The sequence below is a fragment of the Phalangium opilio genome, unplaced genomic scaffold, assembly GCF_054372755.1.
Source record: "Phalangium opilio isolate 3A_F unplaced genomic scaffold, DU_Popi_V2 ptg000003l_1, whole genome shotgun sequence".
Classification (NCBI taxonomy): Eukaryota; Metazoa; Arthropoda; class Arachnida; order Opiliones; family Phalangiidae; genus Phalangium; species Phalangium opilio.
Genome location: NW_028324145.1, coordinates 9,542,653 through 9,570,506, shown reverse-complemented (window position 1 = coordinate 9,570,506; position 27,854 = coordinate 9,542,653). Strand labels below are relative to the sequence as shown.

At 39.2% G+C, this 27,854-nt stretch overlaps 1 protein-coding gene and 1 long non-coding RNA gene across 4 annotated transcripts in view; one reads left to right on the top strand and one right to left on the bottom strand.

The window, feature by feature from the left end:
• Window positions 1-27,854, top strand: part of LOC149717669 (uncharacterized) — a 180,873-nt gene that overhangs the window by 51,440 nt on the left and 101,579 nt on the right. The window contains exons 6-7 of the long non-coding RNA XR_016367242.1: window positions 8,350-8,724; window positions 21,288-21,405. This is a non-coding gene — a long non-coding RNA (uncharacterized LOC149717669). The remainder of the gene's footprint in view (window positions 1-8,349; window positions 8,725-21,287; window positions 21,406-27,854) is intronic.
• The window catches only part of LOC149717674 (uncharacterized), a 67,887-nt gene that overhangs the window by 12,838 nt on the left and 27,195 nt on the right, over window positions 1-27,854 (bottom strand). For 2 of the 3 annotated variants that reach the window (XM_089840497.1, XM_089840502.1), the window contains exons 2-3: window positions 21,782-21,839; window positions 8,329-8,669 (exon numbers count right to left, since the gene is read on the bottom strand). In XM_089840497.1, coding sequence (XP_089696623.1) covers window positions 8,329-8,666 — 338 coding nt within the window. In that variant the 5' untranslated portion in view covers window positions 8,667-8,669; window positions 21,782-21,839. Of the gene's footprint in view, window positions 1-8,328; window positions 8,670-21,781; window positions 21,840-27,320; window positions 27,624-27,854 lie in introns of those variants that run through there. The other variant, XM_089840492.1, reaches the window with a different exon arrangement.

Genomic DNA, 27,854 nt, shown 5'->3' with positions numbered 1-27,854 from the left:
GCGGCCAGCTTCTCCCCATCTTTCTTAAAGAAAACGAAAATCTCACCCCCCCCCCTTAAACGCGTTCGCATTTATGATAAGAACCGACAGGGAGAAAAACAATGAATATTTATGAAAATGCCCCGTTGATACGCCCTATTTATTTTCTTTTCTCTCCCAAGAGCCTTTTCCACTTCCTGGCTTCCTTCTCTGCCTCTTCCTATCCCCCCATCTCTCTATTACGAGTCTATAAGTTAGCTTTGCGGCAAGGCTTTTAAGGCCTATCCTTTTTTATTTTCTTTCCAAATGGTTTATCTTTATCCTCGTTAACGCGTCGCGAATTGTTTTTCATACCGTATTGTCGTATATAACTCAGTTAACCCTGGCAATAATTAGTTTCAGAAAAGGTAACGAAGAAAAAGGGGGGCTATTACTCTAAGTTAAGGAATGACGGCGAATTTTTTTTACTGAAACCATTACGTAATTTAATGTTGCTCAATATATATTAAATTCGTTTTGCCCCTGTATAGCAGCTTTTCCCTGAACACCGCTATGTTGCACGGTAAACATTTCTACAGGGGCTGGTAAGGAATACATGTAATACTTTGCGCCTGGAAGGTAGCTTCCCCTTATCAACGTGAATTTTTTTCTTTTGGAGATTTCAATATTATCCAACTTCTATTTATTTATTTATTTTTTTTTAATGTTTAGAAATCAAAGTAAATACCGTTTTTTATTTTTTTCTATTTCAACCTCAATAAATCGTTTGAATTATCTGTCGTAACCCGGGGCTAATTTCTTTATAATCGGTTTTATGAAATCAAATCCCAAAAGGGTAGGATAAAAACCTTCAGTAAAAATTACGTTATTTTCTGGGAATGGTATCATTTACCTCCACCCAACCGTGATATCTTAGCCATACTATTTATTATATCAAAAACATACCAAAAGAAAAAATACGTCAAATAATATCAGAAAAATAAAAAAAAATCCAAACCACGAAACGGAAAGTCAACTTAAAAACCAGTAACACGAAATACGCGTAACCTCGCAACGTATATTGTTAGATATACAGGGTGTTCCGGGAATAGGTTGATAGGACCGTAAGTACAGCTACTTCTTTGTATTTTGGTCCTTCCACCCGTTTTTAAACACCCTGTATTTACATCCCCCATTCCAGAAAAAAAAACTCAAGCCTAAACCCCTAAAAACACACTACAATCTTATACTATATCCACAAATGCTCACGGAAATTTTTCGTTTCATGGAGACAAAATTTGTTCTTTGCTCAAGACCCATATACATATACATAAATATATATTTTTTCTGTGGTACCGCACCCACAACAGTTTTGCTGAATTCCATATAGACAGGTGAATGTCGAGGAGTGAGAGAGAGTTTCTTTTTATTGCCCGATTTATTCTTTAGCGATGTTAGCGAATTCCGCCTTCTCGCTATCTGTTTACGCCCGCTAGCTAAATCGCTCGATCGGTTTGAGCGAAGAAAAAACGACGGACCTACGTTTAGAGGGGGGTGTTATCGTTTTAAGGGAGGGTGAGAGTTGGTGGGGAATTGGGACAGACCCCCTTGTCTAGATATCCACGTATCTCCAGAATTTAGAATAACAAAATCGTATCTTGGTAAATAAAAAAATATGAACATTTGTTTTTGTTATATTTAGTTTAATAGATAATATTTATTTTGTTTAAGATTGACTCTGGGTTCCATTAAGTTGGAATAAAGAATTAATATATTTTAAAGAAGTAGGAATGAGTAATAGTTAGCGATTAGTTGAGGAGATGTAGAAGCCTCGATGCATCTTTAAAAAAAAATGTTTGGCTTTGAAATTTGGTATTATTCGGTGCAATTTGCAGCAATATTTATTCGAAACAGTGGTTTAAGGGGGCGTGCTCTCAGTAAGACCTGTTATTAAGTCCCTACTCCTTTTAAACGCGTTCCTGCATTGATTTTTGCAAATTTTACAAGATCATTGCGGTTGTTGAAAATGATTTTTTTTCTTTAAAAAAATTATTCAAACATGATATACGATATTTTGATTCTCAACTGTAGGGTATTGCTAAAGATATACATTTTATATTTGTTGGATAAAACAGTGTGGCGAGAGCAAAATAAGAGAGAGGTAAACCCGTACGAGAGGGAAGAAGGTCTCAATCGAAGTACAATCTTTCCTACGATGATTTGAAAAAAAAAGATATTCTCACTATTTCCTCCCGTTTCTCTTTTTTTTTTCTTTTACTTGTATCTCTCTTACCGTGGGTTTGGTTTTTTACCGTGTAACGTGTGGGGAGGAGTAAATCCTAGTCGGTCCATTAGTTTTCCTAAAAATCCGCCTCCCTCTTCCCTCCTCCCTATGTCGATGTTGCAAAATTTCGATTTTGGATGCGGAGAAAAAGTCTCGAGTTCTCTAACGACCGTTTTCGAGTTGGGAGGAAAACCGAGAGAGAGAGAGGAGGAAGAGGAGGTTAGTAAATTCGAAGGGAGAAAAAAAATACCTCCTCGCTAATCTTTAAATATGCAAAAGTTGGGTTTGGTTTGGTTTTGGTAGGAGAAAAAAAAATCTACACCCCTCCTTTGCTCGATTTGGTCCCCTCGAAAAGTTTTATTTTATTGACTCTTCTTTTTCAAGAAAAACCGCCGTTTTAGCCAAATTTCTCTCTCTCTCTCCCTCTCTCTCTCTCTCTCTCTTGAGCGATTTAAGGGAAGAAATTTTAAAGAAATGACTGTGTATCCTTAGATTTTATTCAATTTGACTCCAGTGATTATGTTAAATTCAGACGACGTGGCCAAAAATCTGCTTTAATTGATAGAGAAGTACATCTTTGTAACTTATAAATTTTATATTTAAATTCTTAGTGTAGTTCCACACCCGGAAACCAGTATAAAACCTGAAAATGATGTTCAAAACTGTACAGTGTCTTGATAAGTTGATGTCATAGTGCAATTCACAACGTTTAAAATTGAACATTTACACTGGTTCATCCTTCTAATAGATTCCTTTAAAAAAACATTATTGCTAAAAAGTTTTTAAAGACTTTCAAGTTGTTTCTCCCTTCCTTCCTTCTTCCTAACTGCATGCTCCTCGTACTACATGTAAACCGTATAGGGTACTCTCTCAAATTTAACTAAAATTTCGCTTAGGGATGATTTATCTGGATTGCGAAGTGAGTTCCATATATTTCGATATATATGTACATATACATATACTTATAGGTCTCGTACGCTTAGTGAGCTACAAACTCAGGCCGTTATACGTCCCACTTCGATTGAGTTTAATGCGTCTGAATTTAATGGTTCGACCGCCCTGAGCATTCCATTCGAGTCTCTATAACTCTCTCTCTCTCTCTCTCTCTCTCTCTCTCTCTCTCTCTCTCTCTCTCTCTCTCTCTCTCTCTCTCTCTCAGCTTCTATCCTCCATAACCGTGGTTGGTCGATTCGATTGGTATTCGGCATTCTGGATGTTACGCTCCTCAAACCTATCCGCCCCCTCACCCTGTTTAATAGTCTCTTTGGTTACGTGTTTCCTAGACCATCTCTCTCTCTCCTCTCTCTCTCTCTCTCTCTCCTGCCCTCCTTAAAGTTTACTATATATAATCGGGAGTTTGGTGGAATATATTGAAATCACTGAAACGGCAATTTTCGGACTAGACCCATTGGATTTACTAAAGGTCCTGTCAAATTTATAATATATATTGAATAAGATGCGGTGAAAAGGCAAAAAACTGTGTGTATTGGTTGGCGAAGTTTTTAAATTGAAAGATGCGCAGTTTATCAAATTTTAGGCCAAGAGATTTACGAAGTTGTAGCGATATCGCTGTGAACTAACCATATACTTTTTACTGAAATACCGCTTTTTTTAAAGGAGTATTTATCGTAAGAAATTTACTTCAGGATAAGGGCTAGATTCTAGAAAGAATTGCGCTCAAAAATAGCAACACTGACCATGGAATTCTCATGGCCTTTAGTTTTAAAACGAAGATGAAGTTGTTCTTTGGCGGGAAATGTCAGTTTGTGGCGGGAATTCTTCTATACGCGCGCGCGAACTTGTTTCACTGTATATACACTTTCTTATCTGTCTCCTGGATGTCAAAAGAAGGGAGAAGGCGCGCTGTATACAGCTGTAGCTTTTAAATTTTTTTTATCCTACTGAAGTTTTCGAGTCAATAGAAGTTCCTATCAGCTCTAAGTTGGTTAGGCTATACCCTAAAAGAAACGCCGACACGTTACATCAATGCATGACTTAGTGGCACCTCTAGGTAATAACAGTATACTAAACTCGGGGAAACTAACATGACTGCCATATCAGTTCTGTTTTAAAGTTAAGATCGAGGTAGGGACACAAAAAAAAGAGGGATTTTGCGTGATTCACATATACGTGATCGGACGGTTAAATTTCTATATTTTGTCCACTCTAGTCTGGTGAATTAGGCCCAAAAGGGGGAACTATGTATTTGCGGTAACACGGGTCCTACCTTTATGCTGTATTCGGGGTTTTTACTTGAACTATTAGAAAAAAAATATTTGCTGAACAAATGATTTCTTCCGCTACCATTCCAATATTTTATATATTTTTATTATGAGGGGGAGAGCATCGGTATAACCCTAATCTTGTTAGAAAACCCATCCGGTTGGGTTTTTATCTATCGCGAAGATATATACTTAAACAAATCTAACTTGACACTAAAGTTAAAGGTTATATGACGCGTGCCCATTTAATGCTGAGCCAGTAAAAGTCTTATTGTACCTAGATATAGCTTTGAATTGTTTAGATAAACCAACCACGTCAACTAAATTGTTATAGATGTGGATTTTATTTTTGAAACAAATTCTTTTATTTTTTCCCTCACGATTTTTGGGTATTATCTGTCCGGCAGTGTCTTAGAGTAATACTTTGACAGGGTGTAACGCAAATAGTCTTGAATTTCGCGGTTAATTTAGTCAAAAGTCAAAAAATTCGCTTTGATCATTAGCCCTGTACCTTTCTCGTGTAAAAGACATGTAGACATAGTTTAATTTCTAAGCTCATAACCTTTGGAAGTTGCATTCAGCGTATAACACCCTGTACAGGTATCGTAACCCAAGAGCATAACCATTCCTCGGACCTTACAGAATTGATTTGTTCATTCCACCGTCGAACCCGACTCCTTCCTTTTGTAATAAAAACGGAGAGTTTCTGGCGCTTAATGAGGCGTTAGGTTCGCAGATAACCGACGCTTTCACCGAACGAAACCGTTCTAACATCGTATGAAGCTATGACCCTCGCAATGACACCCGTACCCAAAACCACGATCCCTAGCAGGCAAGAACCTCTCTTCGGACTCTTTTCTTTTCCTTTCTTGCCACCCAAAAAAGTTTTACGCGACACTTCAGCGAGCCGTCGAACCGATAAGGAAGTATGGACTCCCTCCGTCGCGTTAGGGCGCTCTGGAATGCGCTGGGGCAACTTTTGGGGAAGGAAGACTTCCTTTACCGTTACTCTCTTTTCATATTCTTCTTCTCCATTGGCGCTCTCTTCCTTTGATGTCTCATGGTCCGAGAGTATAGCCCGCGGGACGCGTGAACCGTCCGCCTATTGGAAATTCATAGTTGCTTCGCTTGACGTCCGGGACACAAAAGCCAAAAAGTCAGTGTCCGGAGGGTGGATGGTTAGGATGTCCATTCAGTAAGGACGAATGCATTTGAAAGCCGAGTTGTGAAACTACGGAGAAACTTGGGTCCCCTTTGTGTAAAATCAGCTTTGTTGAGTGGACAAACACTTACTGGTACTAGTTTTTACTACCAGTAACCATAACCAAGATAGAGACGTAAGGTTACGCGTTCGGCTTCAACTCTCAATCCCCTCACCCAGCATTTTATTCCTAGCTTCTCGCGCTGTCCTACCATTAGTAATTCTGACTGAACTAAGTTAGGCCTGAGACGGTTCGAACCTCGCGTCGATAACGTCCATGGCGTTTTCTATAGAAAACTCCGGACTGGTCATTAGTATCTATAGGGAGGTGGGGAAATGAGGGAGCCTGGAGGCGATCGAGGGCGAAACTGTCCATTTCCCAGAGCGGCTCCTCTCGCCGATAAGAAGTGGGCCCGACATTTCCGGTCGAGATGCCTCGCTAGTCGTCTACCACTAGTTTTTACTTCCCATGCAGGACAAGCCGTAAAAGATCCTATAGCCATCGCTTACGGTCAGTTCAGTTATAGTCCAACGGCCAAAATGACCGGGGACCTCCTCCCTCGGACATCACTATAGCTAGTAAAAGTTCCTCCTGGGCTTTTTGAGCCTTTTTTTTTGACCATGCCGAAGCTCCTTGCCCATTTCAGTTGAGGGCATTTCCTATTTCCTTCAAACTAGTGTGCCCATCTTTTAAGTACGATTCTTATCCTTAACACTTATTTCTAAAGTTTTTTTATTCCCATCGTAATGTCCAGTTATTTTTGAGGATCTTTACTTTGCCTTATTTTCAAAAGGATAGTGTGAAGTTTAACTACAGTTACAGTACCTTTGACTCAAAATTAAACCTGATTTTGATGTGTACCATAAACATTGCGATTTAGTTTCCCTTCAATAGGGGAGTATCGATAATGTATGTAGACTTATATCCAGAAAATCGTGCAACTTCTTGCGAAGTTAAAAAATATATCGCATTGGATAATTGTAGATACCAACCAAATGGCCCATAAATGTTCTCCTTTAACTATAATAACCCCCCTATTTGTTCATTCTCACCTCGATGAGTCGATGTATAACCGTTTACTTTTGCCGATAAAGCGTTTGATAGGGTGTTCGAAATGGCCCAGAGTTTGCGGGAAACAATTCACTCAAGAGGAAGGCAAGGCAAGGCGTGAGAGAATTTAAGCATTCCTCCCCCTAAATTCACCAGCTCCTCATGCACATTTGCGAAGTTGCACGAATTTTATATATACATTTATTTACGTGTAGATTTCCCACCCCTCCCCAATAGTGATTGAAGTTTCGTTCGCACTAGGTTCGATGTGGGCCCAATATTCATAGATGGTCCGGTCACTATGACGACGAAACCAACTGTGCTTCGGTATAAAAAAAAATCGCTTAGTCGTTTCAACCCGGCCGGGGAAATAAACCCGAATGTAGCTAGTTATAGCATGACATCCATAAACACAGAGTATATAGTGCACGGGGGCGTATAGGACCCTAGTCGCGGTAGAGTTTTGTGTGTAAGAGAAGGGAGATCTATATGGAGGAAGAGATCTGATGGTCTCACGTAAAGGACATTTCCACTTATTGCCTCCTGGATACGATCGCTCTTTCCATTAGAAGAGCTTGCGGGTTACTTTATCTTTAAACATAAGAGGCCCGTGTCGCGATTGCCAAACATTCGACTCACACACAACTCTCTCAGATAAGGGAAATGTACCCTTAGCCACCATGCACCAACCCTCCCTATCTTCCTTCTCCTATTTAATCCATGCGCGCGACCGCCCTGATCTAAGACGGATACCTCACCACACGTTCACCTTTTCCGTTAGCCAGATAGACCATTTCGATTGAAAATTTTAACAGCTCTGTTTTAGTTCAATTTAGGTTTGATGGAAAGTATAAATAAGCGAGCGTCCAGTAACGTGCGTGAATGGAATTGTAAAGATGGATCTAGATAATTTCGATGGGGTGCTATATGCAACGTACGCCGTATGGCTCTTTGATCTTTTTTTAAGGTGCTGGTGAAGGTGATTATACTATTTGCACCTATCTTATATCGAAATGGCCTTTATTATGGGAGGGAATTACCTATAATACTTCTAAACTATAGCATTTGTCGATAAATCACGTATCCCGATGAGTTTCTTACACCGCTTACCTATATATATTAGCAAGGCGATAGAGTCGTTTTCCTTAACAATCGCGTATATTTCTTTTCCATTAAGACCTTCTTTGCTAGATAGGTATTTTCGAAAAGACGTGATTAAAGGGTATCAGCACCTTTAGCCCTTTTCCGTTCAACATTATAAATGGATAGCTAGTGAAGCCGCCCTTAGTGCGACAATTTGGTCATTTACAAAGAGAACGTTTGCCCCTACCCAAAGCCCTCGATTGAAACTATATAAGTGATCGAATAAAATGGATAAGGAGACAATTAAAATTTTGAGATGTTTTCTCGTGATAAGTATGGTCATTTTAGATCATGAATGCGCGAGAATTTAACATGAGAAAAATACGTAAACACCGTGTTTAAACTATGGGTATACACGATGAAACCAGTAAGACAATGTACAAAATGAATTTATGTTGGGATGGCTTTTAAATTTTTAGTTATTTAGATATTTTTTTAAACCATTGGTTTCAAAATTGTATTTATTTACCTGAGGTAGTCTCTCTTGCAGAGAATGAGATTGGCTTTGGTGAAGAGTGTGGATCCGACTTCTCCCAACCTGCAGTCGCAACAGGCGCATTTGAGGCAATCCTCGTGCCATAGTTGATCCAGCGCTTTTAACAAGTACCGCTCCCGGATTGGTTTCTGACAGCCGGCGCACTCCGGGCCGCTCCCGGGTCCTCCGGCGTTGCCCTGAGGACCCGCTCCCACTCGTCCACCCATCATGCCAGCGGATGTCCTGACCACAGTCGCCGGATTTGAAGGCGGAGGAGGACCGTGACCTCCTCGTCTGTGGTGGTGCGGGAGGGAGTCACCCTTCACCTCCATCCGCTTTAACAAAAACAACCAAGAAATCTTCATTATAACAACGCCGCATCAAAGAAACGTGAGTTGAGTTTTAACTAATCCCTTATCAAATATTTGCGTCTTTGTTATCGGAAAGGGGCTTACATAATCATGGTAATGTTTTCTCCAAATGTTAATAAGAGAGCGTTGAATTAAGATTAGAACCGTATACGCGGGGGAAGTCTTAAACGTTTTACTAATAACATTTCCAAAATCTATAAATTTACATTTAAATCTTTACCTTTTATCGTCAATTTTCTAAACCGCCGAAAATTTCGAAAAATAGTCACGTTGAATGGGAAATTTTCATTTAAATATTTATCTCTCGAGTCCTTTATTACTAAATTAATCTTTGGACGCACGATTTAAACGAGGATCTAATGAAAAACACATTCAAATTTGAATGAATATCATTACAATAACGGAATATATTTAGTTTTATCTTCTCTTCAAATTTGTTCTTGAATTAGTTTCGTAATACCGAGTTTTGAGTGAATATATAGGCCGCTCGCGGTTTATCCGTTATAGATTGGCTTACGATCAGCCTTTCTCGATTCTTGACCCCACCCTAGCTGCATGGTCAGTCGCAAGGTCTTATATAGTTAATATCACGTAATTCATGGCGGAACCTTTTAGGCCCTGGATTGAATAAGTTATTAGCCAGACTGCAACGCCAAGCCGTGCAACAGCACTCAGTGTTATAATACTATAATAATATATACGAAAATAAACCTAACCACGCGAACAATTCTATCCATTTCCTTAATTTAGCCACGTAATGAAATTGAGAGGTATTTATATTTAGAGATATATATATATGTATGTATACACCCTGTTAAGGAAATGCGTATAGTTTAATTAAAACCCAGCCGGGTTAATAATAACGTTAGAAGTTCATTAACTGGAGTGTAAGTAGTACGCTTACGTAACTGGTGGTAATTAATGAAGTTAATTAATTTAAATGGGAAAAAGACAAGTTTGATAAGCATAGCGTTACTCCATCGTTAATTTTATTTTAAATTTACCAAATTCACCCTTAAAGCTACGACGCGAGCACTTGTTAACTACCAATTAACCCAAAATATTTCTAATTTCGGCAACACTTGCAGTTATCAACTACGATATTAATTACCTATTGACCATATGTCAAAGAAATAGACCTTAATTCATTCAATTATAATATTTAAGAAATGCTTTTGCGAATCTAACAATGAATCATTATAGTTTTTAAGTGTCAGTTGCTTATTTTCATCAAAATGGCAGCTCGCATCTTGAGAAAATTTTGATAATAATTCATATTAGAGGAGCTGTCCTAATACATTACGTCGATTTTTAAAGCAAAACGATATCCTAGAACCTAGGCTCATATATTTTTTAAAAAGCCCCAAAGCTAGGCTACCAAATGCAAACCCTCCTTTTTTTCTCATTTTTTTTCTCAAGTTTCTTTAAAAAATAGTTAGAAAATTTCATACCCTCTCTCATTTTTCATTTAAAAAAAAAACGAAGTAAGAAGTAACAAATGCCACCCGTCCTTATCCCATGGCTTTCTTTATCACCCCTTCTAGGTTTTTAAAATTTATCCCCAGATTTTTTTACCCTTACGGATGAAGAGAAAAAAAAATAAAGAAGCTTTTAAAAAATGGCCACGGTAATGTTTACCCTTAGTATAAGAAGAAATTAGGGATTATTCCAGTACGAATTAGTTCCTTTTTAAGATTGTAACTTGACGTAGAGAAAGAGAGAGAAGTTAAATTTTGCTGGGGGTGCGGAAGCGACTCTAACTCTATTATCGTCTGATTCATTATTGCCTCGGCCCAAAAATAATTACGATCCCTTTTAAAATCGCCTTGGGAGACAGGCTTGTCCCCGAAATTGAGTGCTCTTTTCCCCTTTCGAGCATATAGACCCTCGCTGAATTTTGTTCCGAGTCGCTCCTTTTTGGGGACGCAGGAGAATTTTACCGATTCGAGCTCGCTCGCTCACTCCTTGGGTTAACTCGCGACAGCGGGAGATGATTTGTGACGTATACTATATACCCCCTCTATACTATATATCAAATTAGAACAATAAGCTGCTATATACTTCTAAAAGTTACTTGGAAGCGAAGGAGTATATATTTTCCATGGAAAACGGGTATTTATAGTTCAATTCTGAAAACCTTTTCAGTGAAAGTCCCTGGGAAATTAAGAGTTAAGGGGAAATGCATTACCTTGAGGTATTTATAGTAAATAGGGATGCAACGATTCGTAATTTTTCGGAATCGGCCGATTCGATGCATCGGTCTCTAAAAAATCGGCTTCGGCCGATTAATCGGCCGAAGCCTCAAGGTTATACGTTTTAGGCATTAGTATAGGAGTACAACTTGTCAAAAATGTCTAAGGACAATAATTTATCTGGTTTGGTTTCCGAGATACCAGTTCATTTAGTTCAACACACATTTTGTCCATTCTTTCTGCTACAACTTGTTTTTGATTAGTTCTTTCTTTGCATTCCGGATAGGAAAAAATAATTTTAAAAGTGAGTTTTAAGTTTCATTTCCTAAAAAAACCCCTTTCCTTTCTCATCCTTTTAAAAACAAGAAGTAGCATTCAAGACTTCAAGTATTATTACTTTAAGTAAACAAGGGACTGCAGGAATACACGCTAGAGACAATGACACCAAACTAGGGTTCTAAATCGGTAAATTACCATGGTAATTTACACGGTAATTTACCAGGGTAACTGTAATTTACGATTTTCTCGGGTAAATTACGAAAACGGTAATTACCCTGGTAATTACCGTGGTAATTTACGCTGGTAAATTACCACGATGGTAATTTACCACTGAAAATGGTAATTTACCACCGAATTTTCATTTCCTTCACTTGGAAAATGGTCTAAAAGCTCCATATTTTGCTCTACCCGTGCATGCACACTTATTTCTTCCCATGAGACATGAGTAAGTCATAAAAGGTCGAACGGCAAGCGTGATAAAAATTTGATTAAGGAAATGAAATCTGATTTTCTCGTCTATTCTTGTTGTCGAATTCGTTTGCTTCAGCTGGAAAGCTGTAGTTAGAAATTTATAGAGATGGGCCCATACCGATACCAATATCGGCACCGAAATTTGACTAAACCGATATATCGGTATCGGTTTAAACTGGTATCGGCCCATCTCTAGAATTTTGTTCTAAAAACGTGAAATAGCAATAATTCGCAAAATAGGTAAGAAGAAGAAAGTGGATGTTGCTGTTCAAAAGTATTTTGAGCTGCAAACATCAAAACTCGGTGTTTAAATAATGTAAGATACTATGCTATAAAAAGAATAGCCGTGTTCAAGTGATATTTTTCATTATTTAGCTTAAAAACGATCAATATAATTTAATTTTTGAATTTTCGTAAATTACCATGAACGGTAATTTACGCGGTAAATTACGGCGTAATTTACCATTTTCCAAAATTACCGTAATTTTCGAACCCTACACCAAACACATTAGAGGGATAGCTGACAATAATAAAATCCAGACTGTGATAGAGCGACATTGTTTGTGAAACGGGTGGGAACAAAGAGAATATACCAAAAGGAGCAAAAAGTCTAGCCTTCCACAGGGCTTTTGAAAAGCCCGGCCACGGTTTTGGAGTAACTAGATCCGGTTTTTGTTTAGTGGCTAAGCCTTTTATTGGTTAAATTATGTCAGCTGCTTATTTTTGATGGTAGCAAAGGGTTGACTTCTGGTTTGACCGTTGACGTACAAAAGGTAATTTTTAAGTAGACGACACGGTCACGTGAACAACCGGAACTTGTTTCTCAAAATCAGTCCCGGTCCCTATTTACAAAGTTACCACTCCTCTTGGTATATTCTCTTTGGTGGGAAGTAGCAGTGAGCACAAATCGAAAGGAGAGTCAAAGATAGAAGGCAAACTATAACGGCCGGGCACCATGGCTCTCCCGCGCACCTACCTCGGCGCACAGCCGAGGAGTAAGACTTCACGTGATCCGTTGAGAAGGAAATTCAAAAACGGTAAACCCGAAAATACGGTTAGAGGCCCACACTAGACTAGAGAGTGCGCCACGCTCTTAGAGAGTGACTGGTACTGGTAACGTTTTTGAAAGGTGGGCTGACGGAGAATTTGGCTAAATTACGTTATTCGTTAAATGGCAAACTTGTTAGTTCCTTTATACTAGCTCAAAAGATTAGATCTAACCAAAAAGAGTCGGCCGAAAAAAATCGGCCGATTACCTTAGAAAAATCGGCCGATTCGATTATTCGGCCAAGTGGCCGATTCTGGCCGAAGCCGATTCTTGACCGATGCATCGTTGCATCCCTAATAGTAAACTTAAAAAGAAAAGTAATAGAATTTGATGGATGATGTTTACGATGTAAAGTGACGAGCTAGCTTTCAAATGTTGCTTCTTTGGTCTAATTGCTGTTGGTTTGACCAATTGTTAATACCAAAAATTATACCCCAACACTTGATGATTCAGGTTTGACCAACTGTTAATACCAAAAATTATACCCCAACACTTGATTTTTCAGGTTTGACCAACTGTTATTACCAAAAATTATACCCCAACACTTGATTTTTCAGATTTGACCAACTGTTAATACCAAAAATTATACCCCAACACTTGATGATTCAGGTTTGACCAACTGTTAATACCAAAAATTATACCCCAACACTTGATTTTTCAGGTTTGACCAACTGTTATTACCAAAAATTATACCCCCAACACTTAATAGAGCAAATTACGAAAGGTCTAAACTAATGCCACGCGTCTTTCTATAACGTTTTTATCAATGTATGGCTACACTTTTGAAGAAGAAGAAGTGTATCTATAAGGAACTTTGGTGAGAAATTGAGCATCGCAAAACCCACCCTCTTCTTGCCCCCATGTTATAAATCTTTTCACCTCCTGGTTAGTGCGCGTTACTGGTCCATATCCCTCCGGAGATTTCTATAGTACAAGCGGAGGATTATTAAAACGCGTAACTCTCAGGTTGCGGGTGGAGGGAGGTGGGCCAGCGCCCAACCCAACCCAAGACTGTCTTTTCCGCGGAAAAGCTCGAAGTTGCCGCGGCTCTTCTCGGTCTCGGCTGGATGCTGCGGGCTCTTTCGTTTCATTATCTTCGGAAGGCTAATGGACGTTCACTGTAGTCGCCTAATGCGTCGCTCTCTTTTGGGCGGCGGTATAGCGGTGCTGGTATAAAGCCGACATCCACGCACTCCTTCCCTTATACCTCTCCTCTCCTCGCGCCCGCAACTAACTTATCCCCAGCCTCTTCCTTCTCATTTTTGGCATCTTCTTTCGCGCGGGAGACTATAGCTCGCGCGAGACTTTTTACCGCGCTCGAGAACCCGTAACCGTCTCAGAAAAGAGGTGCAACGTGGTCCGGTGAAAAGGATTTGACGTTATAGTACCATTTCGCTTCTTTGCGAAGACGATGGATCCGATGTGAAGTTGAGGAATGCGTATCACGACCCCCAAAATAGGGAAAGACAAGAAATTAAGTCTTATTTGTTCATGAGTGTGGTGGGTTCATTTATTTATTTTAGCCAGTAAATTGAGGCGACGTACTTAAGTCTCTCATTTCATCGAACCTTAATTTTACAATTTCTTCGTTACCTAATTTCCATGAACTTTTTCCACCACTACTTGCACGCTCCAACGTGGGTGTAGACGGATTTTAACTTTTCCCGCGTTGAATTCTGGTATTGGTATGACGGGTATTGAGTGCGACCTCCGTAATAGCGGCTTATATAGAGAGAGACAAGCACTCCGAATCCTCTTTCCATACACTTTGAGTAAAGACTGCTTTTTTTTCCTTCACCTCTTCCATCCTCCATCCTAAGGAAAACCTCGGGAAAACCATCCCTTTTTTACACACAAATCCACCCATCCACCATGGCTAGCTGGTTCTTCTTTGCCTCTTTATACTTAGACGCACTCAGTTGTATCTTCCTATTTTGCTTCTCTAAACAGAGTTTTTTAAGACCCGACTCTCTGAATGCCTCTCCACCGGAAAAAAGCTTTGTGGCAGATTTATTACTACCGTCCGTTCGTCACTGGGACTTTTTATCCACCCCTTCCCGCCTTTTCCTGACTTTTAGGGACCTAGTAGCAGACGCCCATTTGTCAGAATCAAAGGATAACATTCGCCAAGATACTCAAATGTCGTCTGCTTTTAAATATATCTTTAATTACTTTTAATTTTCATCTTAAAGATGATATAGTCAGTATCGCAATTTTGGGCCATACTTTTAGGGACCTAGGAACAGACGCCCATTTTTCGGAAACAATGGATAATATTTGCTAAGACTCTAATTGCCCCTGCTTTTCAATATAGCTTAAATTATTTTTAATTTTCATCCCAAAATGATGAAGTCAGTATTAATGATAAATTTTATCCAAACGAAACAATGCACGGGCTATACAATTTCTTATTTTATCAAAAATCTCGCTATAAAATCACTTCAATCATTATCGTGGCCGTATACTTGACCCCTTTTGACTGAAACTAAACCCGACCCAAACACGGAAAGATGGAGGAATGGAGCGAGATAGTTAATGAGGCGAAAAATGATCGTTTGAGTCAAGAAAACCGCGGAGGAAACAAAAGAAAAGAGAGAAGGAGAGAGAGAGAGGGTCAACTTGAAGATAAGTTGGGATGGGTATATACGGGAAAACTCTTGCATTTATGCATTCGGACCCTCTTCTATATACGGAACGGAGGATTCAGGATGGATATGAAGGAGAAAAAATAGAGCTACTGATAGCCGAAGAATAGCCTTTGTCGATGGAATTATGCAGACCCATCCACGACTCTGACCCATCAATTTTAGGACGAAAGTGCGGGGCGTTATTCGCTTCCCAAGAGATTCGTTCGCCAAGAGAGCCTTGCTATTTTCAAAAGTATATTAGTTAATGTAAAACATTCCCAAGTGTTTCCTATATTTTTTTTTTTTCTGAAAAAATCCCGACTGAACAGTGATGTTCCAAAAATGGTGCAGGTGGGACCGAAGTACGGGCGATTTTGATATAACGTCATTGAACATTTTCGACTCAAAACCACCCATAAGTCCTACCACCCTTTTTGGAACCACCTGTACAGGATAAACACTAAAATTTTGTAAAAAGAAAAGAAAAAACCCACATCAAGCGATGATCTTCTAGTGACTAGAATTACCGCTAAAGCTGATGGCGCCCCATATCTTTCTCTTGGTGGATAGCCTATAAGTTATCGCGTGGTATGTATAGGAAAAAGAATAGCGGTGAATAATAAGAGAAAAGGTTTGAATTCGACACGGTAACAGTAACCAGACACCGTTGCAAAAGGAGAATCGCTCTCTCTTCTCCCTTCTTGTCCTCGGTCATCAACAGTCATGGATCAACGGGGGGATTTCTTTTTTAGATTATACTGCTCCGTAAGCTTAGAGAGAAGGATGGTTCAGCGGATGAAATCGGAATTACAATAATAACCTCCGTATTTTAGACAAAAAACGCCACCCCTAAGACAACTAGCTTCCTTTGATAATGTAAGATGCCTTAAATCGGAGATCTTGTGTTGTCATGTTCTCGACGTATCTCGGCGAATTTTGTGGGAAAAGCTAGCTGAAGTAATCATTATATATGACGAATTTTACCTCGCCAATTTAATATCTATCGCGTTGTGCGTGCGTAGGACCTCGCGTTGCTACCAACCAATGAAATCGCAGTTAGAAAGACATCAGAATTATGACGCGTGACGTATAATACTCGAGCCCGGCCCACAAAAGACGCACAGAAATAAGAATGGGATATCAAGGTCATTCTAAATTTAATTTTACTTCGTAAACGAAGTCTTAAAGTTGAATCTCGTAAGATAAAGTAGTGCTCTTGTTTTAAAAAGGCATCGAAAACCAACCATTTTTATAGATAGACTTAGTACTAAGGCAGCTAGGCATGTTGGATTGAGTGAAGCTATTTTACGACTTAAGTCTGTAGTTTAAGCATCACCCATTTCGGGACTATACTGTAACCCCTTGTTACATTCTCCTTGCCAGTATACGTACGCTATTGGAATATTTATACGTAATAGGCCGTCGCCCGGCAAGTCTGATTAACACCCCTACTAATACCATGGAAGGGGAAGTCTAGAGATGTAGGCAAAGATCTATTCCAATAAGGCCTGAGGATAAATTAGCGATGTAAGGATGATCCCAGAGTGCGGGAGAACAGAGAGAGAGAGAGGGAGGGAATGCTTCCGAGAGCGTCTTTCTCAATCAGAAATCCCGTAGTCGATTCAGGGTGACGTAATGAAAGAGACTTAATCCAGCTGACGCAAAGCCGCTCTTTTATATACTACACTTCCCCCCTCGTTACCCCCTTCAATCGAGAATGCCTACTAGTCTAAGAAGAATCTTGATTTATGGTGGTTAATTAGATTTCACTTCCAAGTTTGAACTACAGGAGTAATTAGGTTTTCAAGTGCAACGGGATAAGAAGCTTTCCCTGTATTAAATTTTGAGTGGAAAGTTATTATAACTTGCGAGAATTCGGTTTATTTATTACAACTTGCAGTTATGAGATGCTGTTCAATATTCTTGAGAATTTGCGCTAATTCATGTCCCATGGTAGAGGCGTATAGTAACTTTCTTAGTTAGTATACGAACCATTTCGATTGAAGGTTTGTGCCAGAACGTGCCTAACTTTGATGGGGATACTGCGTACGTTTGGAAACATTGTTATTCCAATAACATGTCCATTGCTGCCGTCAAAATGGTCTATTATACTCTCCTTACATCGATACGGACCCTTTTATGGACAAAGGTTTTCCGTATCAGTCTTGCCTTCGCGAGACTAAGGCGTCTCGCGTACCGATAGTCTGGATTAATCTCGCTGGAGCCTTTGATCGAACTGGGCTATATTATACGGAATGGGGGTTTAGGGAAGGGATGAATGCTTGTCTCGGTGTTCGGAGGAAAATGGGTCTTCGGTATTAGCCATCCAAATTGACTCTGGCCTTTACCCGCTAAGTGCCAGGCCAGATAAAAGGCGACGGGGATTAAGGCAACGCGAATTCGGAATCGCCCTCGCCCATTAGAACGCTGCACCACTGCCAGTCGCCAGCCAAAGCGCTCCATGCACCATCTTATACCCGGGTTTTAACTTCCTCCTCGGCCCTTCCTTATCCTTCCTTTTATAAGCCTGACGTATACCCCAATTGCTACGGCATTTTCAACTATACCATGTACTCAAACGACTCCTTGTGAAGTAGATAAATTCGAAGACAAGTATTTTAAAGTTTTAAATGTGTTGGACTGCCAAAAATATCATAACTTTATCATCATGGAATGGTTAACTCCGTTGTTTTGACCCATAATACTCAGTGGTACTAAAAAGGTTGACTTATAGATGCGCAGGACCATAGAAGATCTACTATCTTGTATCAAAAATATTGCAAAACGTTGTTGCGGAGGATTTTGGGTTCAGTAACTTCAAGTTGATGTCCTTCGGACGATGTCCCGGGTCGTACACGGTACCGCTATACGACTGCTTAATGCCTTCGTTACGGGCTTAGGGAACTGAGTCGTTTCACGTTAACAGAAGCTGCTAGCTAGTTTCCCCTCCCCTCGGTTCGCGTCGTATACTTTATCTGTTAATTAATTAATGAGAATTTTATGTCAATGACGTTTTAAGGCCTTTAGGATCGGATGGCCGGGGGGGGGGCGACTAGAGTTGGGAGCTAGCTAGCTGCTTTAGAGATACACGCAGTGTTGGGCCTGAAATCCTCCCGTCTCCGGAGTTAAAGGAATCATTTTCAAGGCGTGCTGTTGGGGGCTTTAATGAATAAACAATTTTTGAATGTTATCTTCAGAACGTGTTGCGACTAAAGTCCTCTCCGAGAGTAAGCCGCGCGAGCTAAGCCTAAAGTCTTTCTTTATCTCGAAACATTTTAAAATATTCTTAGAAATTTCACTTTGAATACTTAATAACGCTTCTTCGCTTTTCTAAGGAGTCATTTGTAACTAAAGTCTTTGGTTTTGGAGGCGTATACGTTAACAAGAAAACCTGATAACGTTCAAAGATTGAATTAATGGCTGTTGTGGACAAAGTGATCTCGGGTTCCCCCTCCCACCTTATGCGTAAGACGTCATATGAACTCATGGAAATCACTTCATGGGTTCATGGAAGTCTAAGTTAAAATATTTTATCAGTTGAGAAAAGGTCGCCATGTCTTAGATACCTAACTTTTTCAAAGCTAGACTTACCGCTATACGTAACATAGATTTAAGATTTATATTGATTCTGGTCACTCGTTGTTGGTCAGTCCCTTCCCTTCTGAGCTTTTAAGTATCGGGGCTTTTTCCTTTTTTGGACCGGGAGCGAAATCCCCCTATTCTTTAAACTCACGGACTCTTGGACAAGGGAAGCGGCGTCCATGATCGTGCACGGGCTTTGGGCTATATATTTTAAAGCCAGCTAGGGTTGTGCACGGTACCCTTAAGTCTCCTATATAGCTTGACAAATAAAAATTTCAACCATCCTAGTTCCCCTCTTTATACCTTTCTTCCTAGCTTTTTACTTTTTTCCCTCCTTTTTTATTCCTTAAGGAAGGTTTGAGGGGGTTAGGGGCTCTTTTAGTTTTCTCGCCACAGCGGCTCCTCAATTTTCGGTGGTGTCAAAATAAACGCTTGTTCTTCTAAAAAATTGATTGGAGGGAATTGAGAGGGATTTTCTCGGTCGCCGAGAACATTTAAGCCGCGACATTTATACTCTTCCCTCTCTCTCTCTCTCTCTCCCTCCTTTTTCTCTTTTATATACCTTCCTCTTTCTCTTCCTTTCCTTTTTATTTTGGTGATGCTATGTAGGTACTAGGTTCACTTCACTTCATTTACCCGAGTTGCGTTCGCGTATCTTACCTTAGTGTTTTAATTTTTAACACAGGTTTGTATCGCTTTTAATCGTTTAGAATTACGAAAGTTAGTCATTTCACCATTCTTTGTGTGAAGTTTTGAATTGTATCTGTATTTGCATGCGCCTTTAGAGCCGTTTCAACTGCCGCGCTTCTGTGTATAGGAAGAAGCGATCTACCAGGCGAAACCCTGTTAAGTTGGTTTATGTTTTACCAACTCTTTTATCACTTTTGTTTTTAATTCTGAATTCTAACACGGTTCTTGCTCCAAAAATCGTACAAAGTTCTCTATATGACTTTCGACATATCAATGAATAGTTAATATGGCGAAGTTCTATAGAGGCAACATGTCTCTCTCACACTTATCCTTTTCACCATTCGCTCGATGTCACCCGGCCAAAGTCCGATGGTGTATAATTTGAAAGGCGCTGGTCTGGCAATAAACACGTTGTATTACACGCAATCCACCTCTTCTTCTTCTTCTTCTTCCACTCCTCCTTGATCTTTTTTATATGGAAAGCCTCCCTTTTTTATATTCTGGCTCTTGTTTGGCGCGAGCTGGGTGTAGTGGGTTTTGAAAAAGGCGCGTTTCCTGATCCATGGACTTCCAGAATAAGGAAATATTGAGGAGGATTTCTTATAAAGAAGTCCCCGCCTATATATGGACGACTTTGTCCCGTACCCGCCCGAAAGAGTTTAGTCCTCAAGTGAAGTGTGTTAAACTAAAGTTATTCGTTAAAATTACCGTGACATTCACGATTGGAGCAACATTTACTTTAGATTCTCTTCATCACGTGTAACCGACTGTGTTTTCATTACGTGGCATTACGTCTAACGTTTCTTAAAGCACGAGAAATTTTAGAATTCGCAACTAAGGCTTAACGAATATTAATATATTCACAAAGCACGTGATACTACGTTTAATCCCTCGAGATACTGTTGTTAAGGCGCGAAATTCAAAAATTTGAAAACGTTTTCTAGTAGCAAAAAATAATTGAATATATGAATGGCAATAACTAACTTGCTGTTACATAAACTTCGCGTTTATCTACATCTGGATCTATATTAGGCCTAACTGCGAAAGTCGGGCATTGGGAGGGACGCGACTTTGTATTTTTCCGGGCTGGAATAAGGAGAATTGAAGGGCGAGGATGAACTTGTCAGCGTACATTATCGTTGTAACCGCGTTTCTCAAGCCCTAGCACTTAATCCTTTTCCTTCCTCGGCTTCGAAAGAAAGACGCCGCCCCAATAACCTAACGTCTTCCCTTACCGCCTTCACTCCCTTACTGTTTCTCAACGGAAGATTCGTGTCCCGGGATTAAATTCCTAATTGGTTATCTTTACATACATTACCGAGTAATGCCACTCATATTAGTGCATGCATTTAGGCGTGGACAATTTAGTATCTTTTGGCATTTGTGAAGGATGATAACATATTGGGGAATTATACGAGTGACACTGAGAATCCTCATCTCAATGTACAAGGATGAAATTTCGCAAATTGGGTGGGTATTTTAAAAGAGAAAACCAAGATAACCCTTTCTGTGTTTATGGTGTGATAGTTTAGATATGCTTTGAGTTAGATTAGATTAGTTTTAAAATTGTTTAGGTTAGGTTCCGTAGAGGGTCAACCGTCTTCTAGCCAATTTTATCTATATGGTCGCGACGATTGACCCTTGTAATTGACATCAATTATTAATGTATTAATTACTTGTATTTTTAATTTAGATAGTGACGTTGCTTAATTGGAAAGTGGATGATTTGAAGAGTGAACTTTGGTTGGACAATTTACCTTTCATATGCCTGCAAAAACATCGAGGGATTTACTAATTGCGGCTTATTTTGGGTGAGTGACAAATTTCCCTGTTAATTATGACTATATAATTAGCGCGAATATCTTATTATCATTGTTACGAAGGAATAATATAGATTTTGAGAATTTGGGGTGGGGGAGCTACAGCTGCGTGTTTCATCCGAAATATGAAGTGTTTATTACAAAGTATATTTTGAGTACTTCTCGGAAACCGCTTCCTTCAAATTATTAAGGCTTATTTCCAAGAATATTCTAGATCTAATTTATTAACCTTAATTCTAATAAGGCAACGTGATACCCTTAAAACCTTAATGGGCTTGAATTGCTTCGAAATATGAATAACGGTGTTATGAAATGAAATTCAAGGGAAAAAACGTGTTATAGAGGGAAAGGAAATTTCAAAACTTACCTTCCTTTTTGGAGTCGTGTTTTGACTACGAAATGAACGATTTAAACTCCAGAGAAATCTAAAATATAGAAAAACAAATGATCAGGTTACTTTTATTCTCAACTTTCAAATATAGAAATACAGGGTGGTTCAGTAAGGGAACTTAATTATAGGATCGACGTACAGTGAGTGGGTTCTATATGGGAACACCCTGTATAATTATGAAGAAATCTTGAGAAAGAATTTTATACAGCGTGCACATCTTCTTCGTTAATTTAACTAACTGTGATTAAGATTTTAAACGCGCACCTACCATGAAGGGGGAGGGGGGAAACTGCCAAAACTTCCGAATACGCGTACCAAACTTCTAATGTAGTTATAGAGATATCACGTAGCAACACCCAATCTCAATTAACGTCTTTAACTAGTCTGAAACCTTACGAAACGTCGGGGGGGGAGGCGAACGGTTCGTTTTAATAGAATTAATAATGGGGAATCCGTTAACTCGGTTAAATTTAACCATGTAATATTGGAAGACTTATATTATATTAGAACGAGGGTCCGCTCGCGCCAAACACAAAAGACGTTCGAAGGAAGCCAATGAAAGATCGGTTTCGTCTCACTCTGTCGTCCTACCACCCCCTGGTACAGTAGGTTATGGATTAAGACGCGCTAGCGGGGCCCGATTCCGCGGGAAAAGGTGAAATGGTCTGTTATTAAGGAGCCAACAAAAGACGCAAACGAAAAGCGAGGGACTAAAGGGGTTAGCTGGGGTTTGGCTTTATAGCCGGAGCTGCGTGCCTATGGTGTAACGGAGGGTGAGGCGGCGGCGGCGTCTTGGGCGAATCCATCATCTCGGATGGCTAAACACTTTCTATCCCATTGCTTCCTTCTAGCGCTTCCCCCTCTCTTTTCCTCTTTCGCGGTCTCTCTTTTAATTAAAAGGCACCACCCTAAAACGTTTCTACGACTATTAGGACCGCTGGCAAAGTTCGCTCGCAGATTTGACTAGCATTCTCTTTCTATTTTCTGAATAAGATCGTGTGATAATATTACGAATTTTATGAAGTGACCAAATACTTTCTCTATAGCTGAAAGCTTAGCGTTAATGGTGGGGGAAATGTAAAGCAAATTAGATTTCGAAGACATTTCAATTAGATATAACTCTAGCGGATTCGTGATATGCAGGACCGTCGAGAGAGGGGTCAGTTTTCCCGGGGACCGTACCTTCTAGAGCGCACCGGGCCATCTGTCTTGATGGGGACCCGCGATTTCGTCATTTCCCCCGGGTCTCGCAATCTCTCTCGAGATATGCTTTTCGTGTATCAAAACGTATTTCTCATCCCTTAAGAACTCTTTCTCCAAGTACTACCCACTCACTTTACCAAAGTTTAACAGCATCAATTGCTCGCGCGGAGTAACTCTTTATTCCTTAAGTTTGGTGGTACCTAGTTAGTTGGGCCCTTATTATCGCGTACGTTTCTAGCTTTCCTTCTCTTCGAAAGTCTTTTCCGTCCAAGCTACAGCTTGAATTTCATTTGCTTCTCTCTCCCTTTTAAATCGAATAGCGGGGAGAGTTCATGTACAGTTTGTGTGTGTGTGAAAGTGGAAGGGGCAGAGTTACGCTTTCTACGAAATAAGGTTTGATTCAAAGGACGCGTTTGTAGCCAAGCTCATTAACATAGCCAGGCAAATTATATTCTCCCCGTTTTCCTCTTTTCTGCCGCTCTAACTCTCTCTCTCTCTCTCTCGCTCTCTCCCTCTCTCTCTCTCCCTCTCTCCCTCTCTCTCTCTCCCTCTCTCTCTCTCCCTCTCTCTCTCTCTCTCCTCCGTTCAGTCTCATTCGAAATAGAATAGTTACGGACTTTGGAGGGGAGAATGGAGACACGCGATTTCTAATTAATTATTCAATTTTCGTAACAACGAATAACGAATTAGCTTCGCTTCGATACTTTTAACCCTTCCTCTGTGAAGTTCGCTACAATCGTGTTCCTTTAACGCGCGACTCCTTTTAATTTGTTTGTTGAGAAATTTTCTATCCGCGTTTTGTTTTATTTAAATGCAGTTTTGTGTTTATGTTATGGTTGTTTGATGTTTGTTTCAAAGTATCTTAAGATAATTTTTGTAAATCCCTGCAGTTAAGGCCCATTTAGACTATGCTTGAAAAGCGACTACACACACATGAACGGAAGATTGTAGTTTAGTCTGAAGAGGTCTTAAGTTATACAGATATGTTTAAGGTATTTATTTCGCGATGCTGTCTTTAAAACGGACGACTAATTAACAATAGTTATACAATAACACAAACAATCGGGGAAAAATAATAGCGACACGGGGAATCTCTCTCTGTTTCTAACAAGTATACTTGGAAACTTACGACACTTGGACCAATAATTAAATATATTTCTGTAAATTGAAATATTTCATTTAGAGTTAAAACTTTTTCCCAAGTATTATTTAACAGAACATATTCAGTATATAAATTTAAGGATGTAGTATTGAAATTCGTTTGAAAGTCAAGATGTCGCTACTACCGCGCCCTGTTGAACAAGATGGGGGTATACGCCATTATTCCTATTCCTCCGTGATCAATTTGCGAGGGTTTATAGATAGCCCCTGTAAAGTAGTACAAAGCTGGTAACATAAAGGGGAACTATAGCTATCTCTCCTTCCCCCCTCCCTCGCCCCCCCCCCGTTATAGTTTGGCATCCTGGGAGGGATCCGAGAGATGCTGCCCAGGCCGACAAATAGGCCCTTAACTAGTAATAAGATGGAGAACGGTATAAAAAAAAGGGAAAAGAAGAAGAAGAAGAAGAAAAAGCAAAACGTTGTACGTCTTGGCATTAATAAAGCGCCTTGTTATTTCCCGATTTGTTCGCATTGCCGAGTCCAACCGGGTTTTCCCTTACCTACGTATCAATTCCACGCTTGGAAGGGATAGATTTATACATTGAAAGAAATTATTTTATTACTAGAAATATGGTTCTTTTTAAGGGTGAATGTTTTCGGGGACCAAATATCGTTTCTGCCGTTATACTGGGACCAATTATAAAGGTTTTTCTATACCCCCCTCCGTTGGGTATTGCAAGAGAGAGAGAGAGAAAAAAAAGAATATTTTTTATCCATAACTGTCTTTATTAAGTTGTTTGGCGGAACTTCTCTTTGAGTTTAATAATCTATACGGTAAAGTTTTAGGAGAGAGATCAAAAGTATAAAAGTTATATCATCAAACGATGTTTTATTTTTAATCGAGCGAGATATATCCAGAAAGAGATGCTTTAGGGACTCCCGGTTGCATGTCCCATTTCGAATTATTACATTTTTGATGTTTTCTTTATTATTATTATTTTGAGGGCTTATTGGAGAATGGGTCGTGAGAATTTTCAAGGAAATATCGGGACCATCGTTATTATATAATGAATGAACTAACTATTATTGTTAACCTTAGTAAAGTTTTGATGGAATGGTGAATAACTTCCACCTTGAACAAGTCCGAAAGGGCTAACCGCTATTCCACTCTACTTATATAAGAAAACCTTGGCCCCTCTATAAAAGATAATACCACATACTCGCCACAATAATTTATCTAAATATAAATTCAATAGACATTTGCCTAAAATTCCCTATAGTAGTTATAGTAGTAGTATGAAAGTGCGTGTTCTGGAGGTTATAACCGAACCCAAAGGAGCTCAACCCATTTTAAATCTCAGACCTCAAACCCCTCTATCATTTTGATTTTGAAAATATATTCCAAATGCCACGCCCCCAAACCCACCCCACATGAAATATAAAAAAAATACTTGGGGAAAAAAATTATTAGAAATTCAAAAGATTATATGTTCTGTTGAAAAAAACTTTTAACAAATATTTGTTGGTCATAAAATCGTGAATGATTTTTCTTACTGCTAGAAAGATTCGTGGAGGAAGCTTAAGAGCTGGGGGGTTTAGCCCCCGCGGGGTTTTGCTATAAAGAGAGAGAGGATATGTTAGGAGAGAGAAAGGCGGGTCCGTTTCTAAAAAGCGTTTTTCTATAAATAACGCTTTGCGCGATGTCATCTCTTTGCCAAAGATCCTTTGTAATAAATCTTTTTCCAATATTTGTTTAAAATTTTTTCTTCTTTTTCTTCTTCCACCTTCTCTCTACTTCTCCTTCGTTTTACTTTCTCTTATTTCGGTATTTGAGTAAGCATCCCTTCGTCGCCATACTTTGTCAGAGTAGTAATCTTGGTAAGCGAGGAATTGACATAGTTTTAGTATTATTTCAATGAGCGTAATTATGGTCTTTCTACGGTCAAACTTATTCTCTTGTATACTGCACGGTTAAATTAGGAACGTGATTTCTAAGAACGCGTTTGTGAATTTTTATAATGAAATATATTAGGCTATATTTTATTTATTATAATTTCATTAATCGGAATTATTTTTCACTATGAGGTTGTATCAAAGGTCAAAGGTGCACACGTATTTAAATTGTTACTAACTCAATAGAAATTCCCCTTAAAAAATATTAAACAAAATAGTTAAACGCTTACGCAAAGCCGGTTCCTTTTGTATTTTACCTACCAGGCTACCTATAGTTTTTCTTCAACTTAACTTTGTCTATAAACTCCCCTTAAACGTTTCTTATGCAGATAAAATATTCTAAAAAATGTTTGTTTTGTGGATATTTATAAACTACCTTTTCTTGCGACAGTTTTTTCTTTCTCTCAAATTTAAGTCACCCTCTCCAATTTTCTATTAGTTTAATTCTCTCATTTGACACACCAATTCCTTGTTCGCAGTTGGACTCCAACCCCAAGCGTAGCATATCACTATATAAGTATAGTTTTCGTGATCGAACGGTGAAAGTTTAATACCACAATGCTAGTTTTATATGAGAGTTTTATAACAGTAAATAAGTTTCACTTATTTCTCCAAAGGCAAAAACAGTCACGAAATTCATAGTTCTCTCTCTTTCTCTGTCCTTAAATTGATTATATACCAGACTGATTTTTTTAACGAGAGTTGGGCGGGGTAACTTATTTCGCGGAATTATGCGTTTTTAAATGACAGTACTTTCTCTTTCACTGTAAGTTTTTGATTGTAGGTTTATGAAAAATTTGGCTGAACTTTCTATTTTTATCTTGTTTAGAAGTTACTAAAATAATAAGGGTTATTTTATTATTTACAAGGTTATCCATTGTAGGATCAAAGTGGGCGATTTTTAAGTCGAAAATATAACTTATAATATTTTTCCCCTAATTTGGAACACCGTTCATTCCAATTATTTATATTTATATTGTATTTTAATTTTGGAAAGGTACTTACTTTTGAATATAAAAACATTTAGAACGGAAAAAATATTAGAAATTTCCAATCGTGAAGTTCATACAACTAAAAAAAAAGCCCGTTCGCATTCACTAATTTCTACTTAAAAAGAAAATTGGGCAATGTGTTCAGTTAAATTGCGTACTAACATTCACAATTGCCCTTTTTGCATTCGTAACTTTAGGTACTTCTATTAGATTTATAATTTAATAATCATGCTGAAATGAAGTTAAGACAATCAAATAGTTTTTACCTGCAAGCGTGTTGTTTACGACCGTTAAATTTATTACGTCTATATTGTCTTCCATAGTTGTTATTGACAGTTTATAAAAGACGAAACTTGTTGCGAAATGAAGCGAAAGAGTCACTCTTTTGAACTCGAAATCGTTCCGGAATCAAACCGCTTCCCCGTTCCGCGTTGTTATTCAATCGGAGCTTAGCAGTGTCGGGGTTCTCCTTAGCAACGTCGTCCGCCCGATCCTCTCTCCGGCCGGACGCAAACTGAATCGCTACTTGCACCGTTCCGCGGCAACTCTTCGCTCTTTCTCTCTCTCTCTCTCTCTCTCTCTCCGTCTCACTTCTCCTAATAACGTCTCTTCCTTCCCCCTCTTTCTCTTCCGTGGAAGAGGAACTGACGGCCCGGTACAAACTTTCACTCCGGAGTCTCTGGTTGTGCGGGAGTATGTGTTTTTCTTCTTTCTTAGCGCGAGCTTTTCTCGCGCGCTCCAAACCGATGTTTGGCTCCTCCCAAAGAGACCGAGAGAGAGGGAGCGAGGGAGAGGAAACG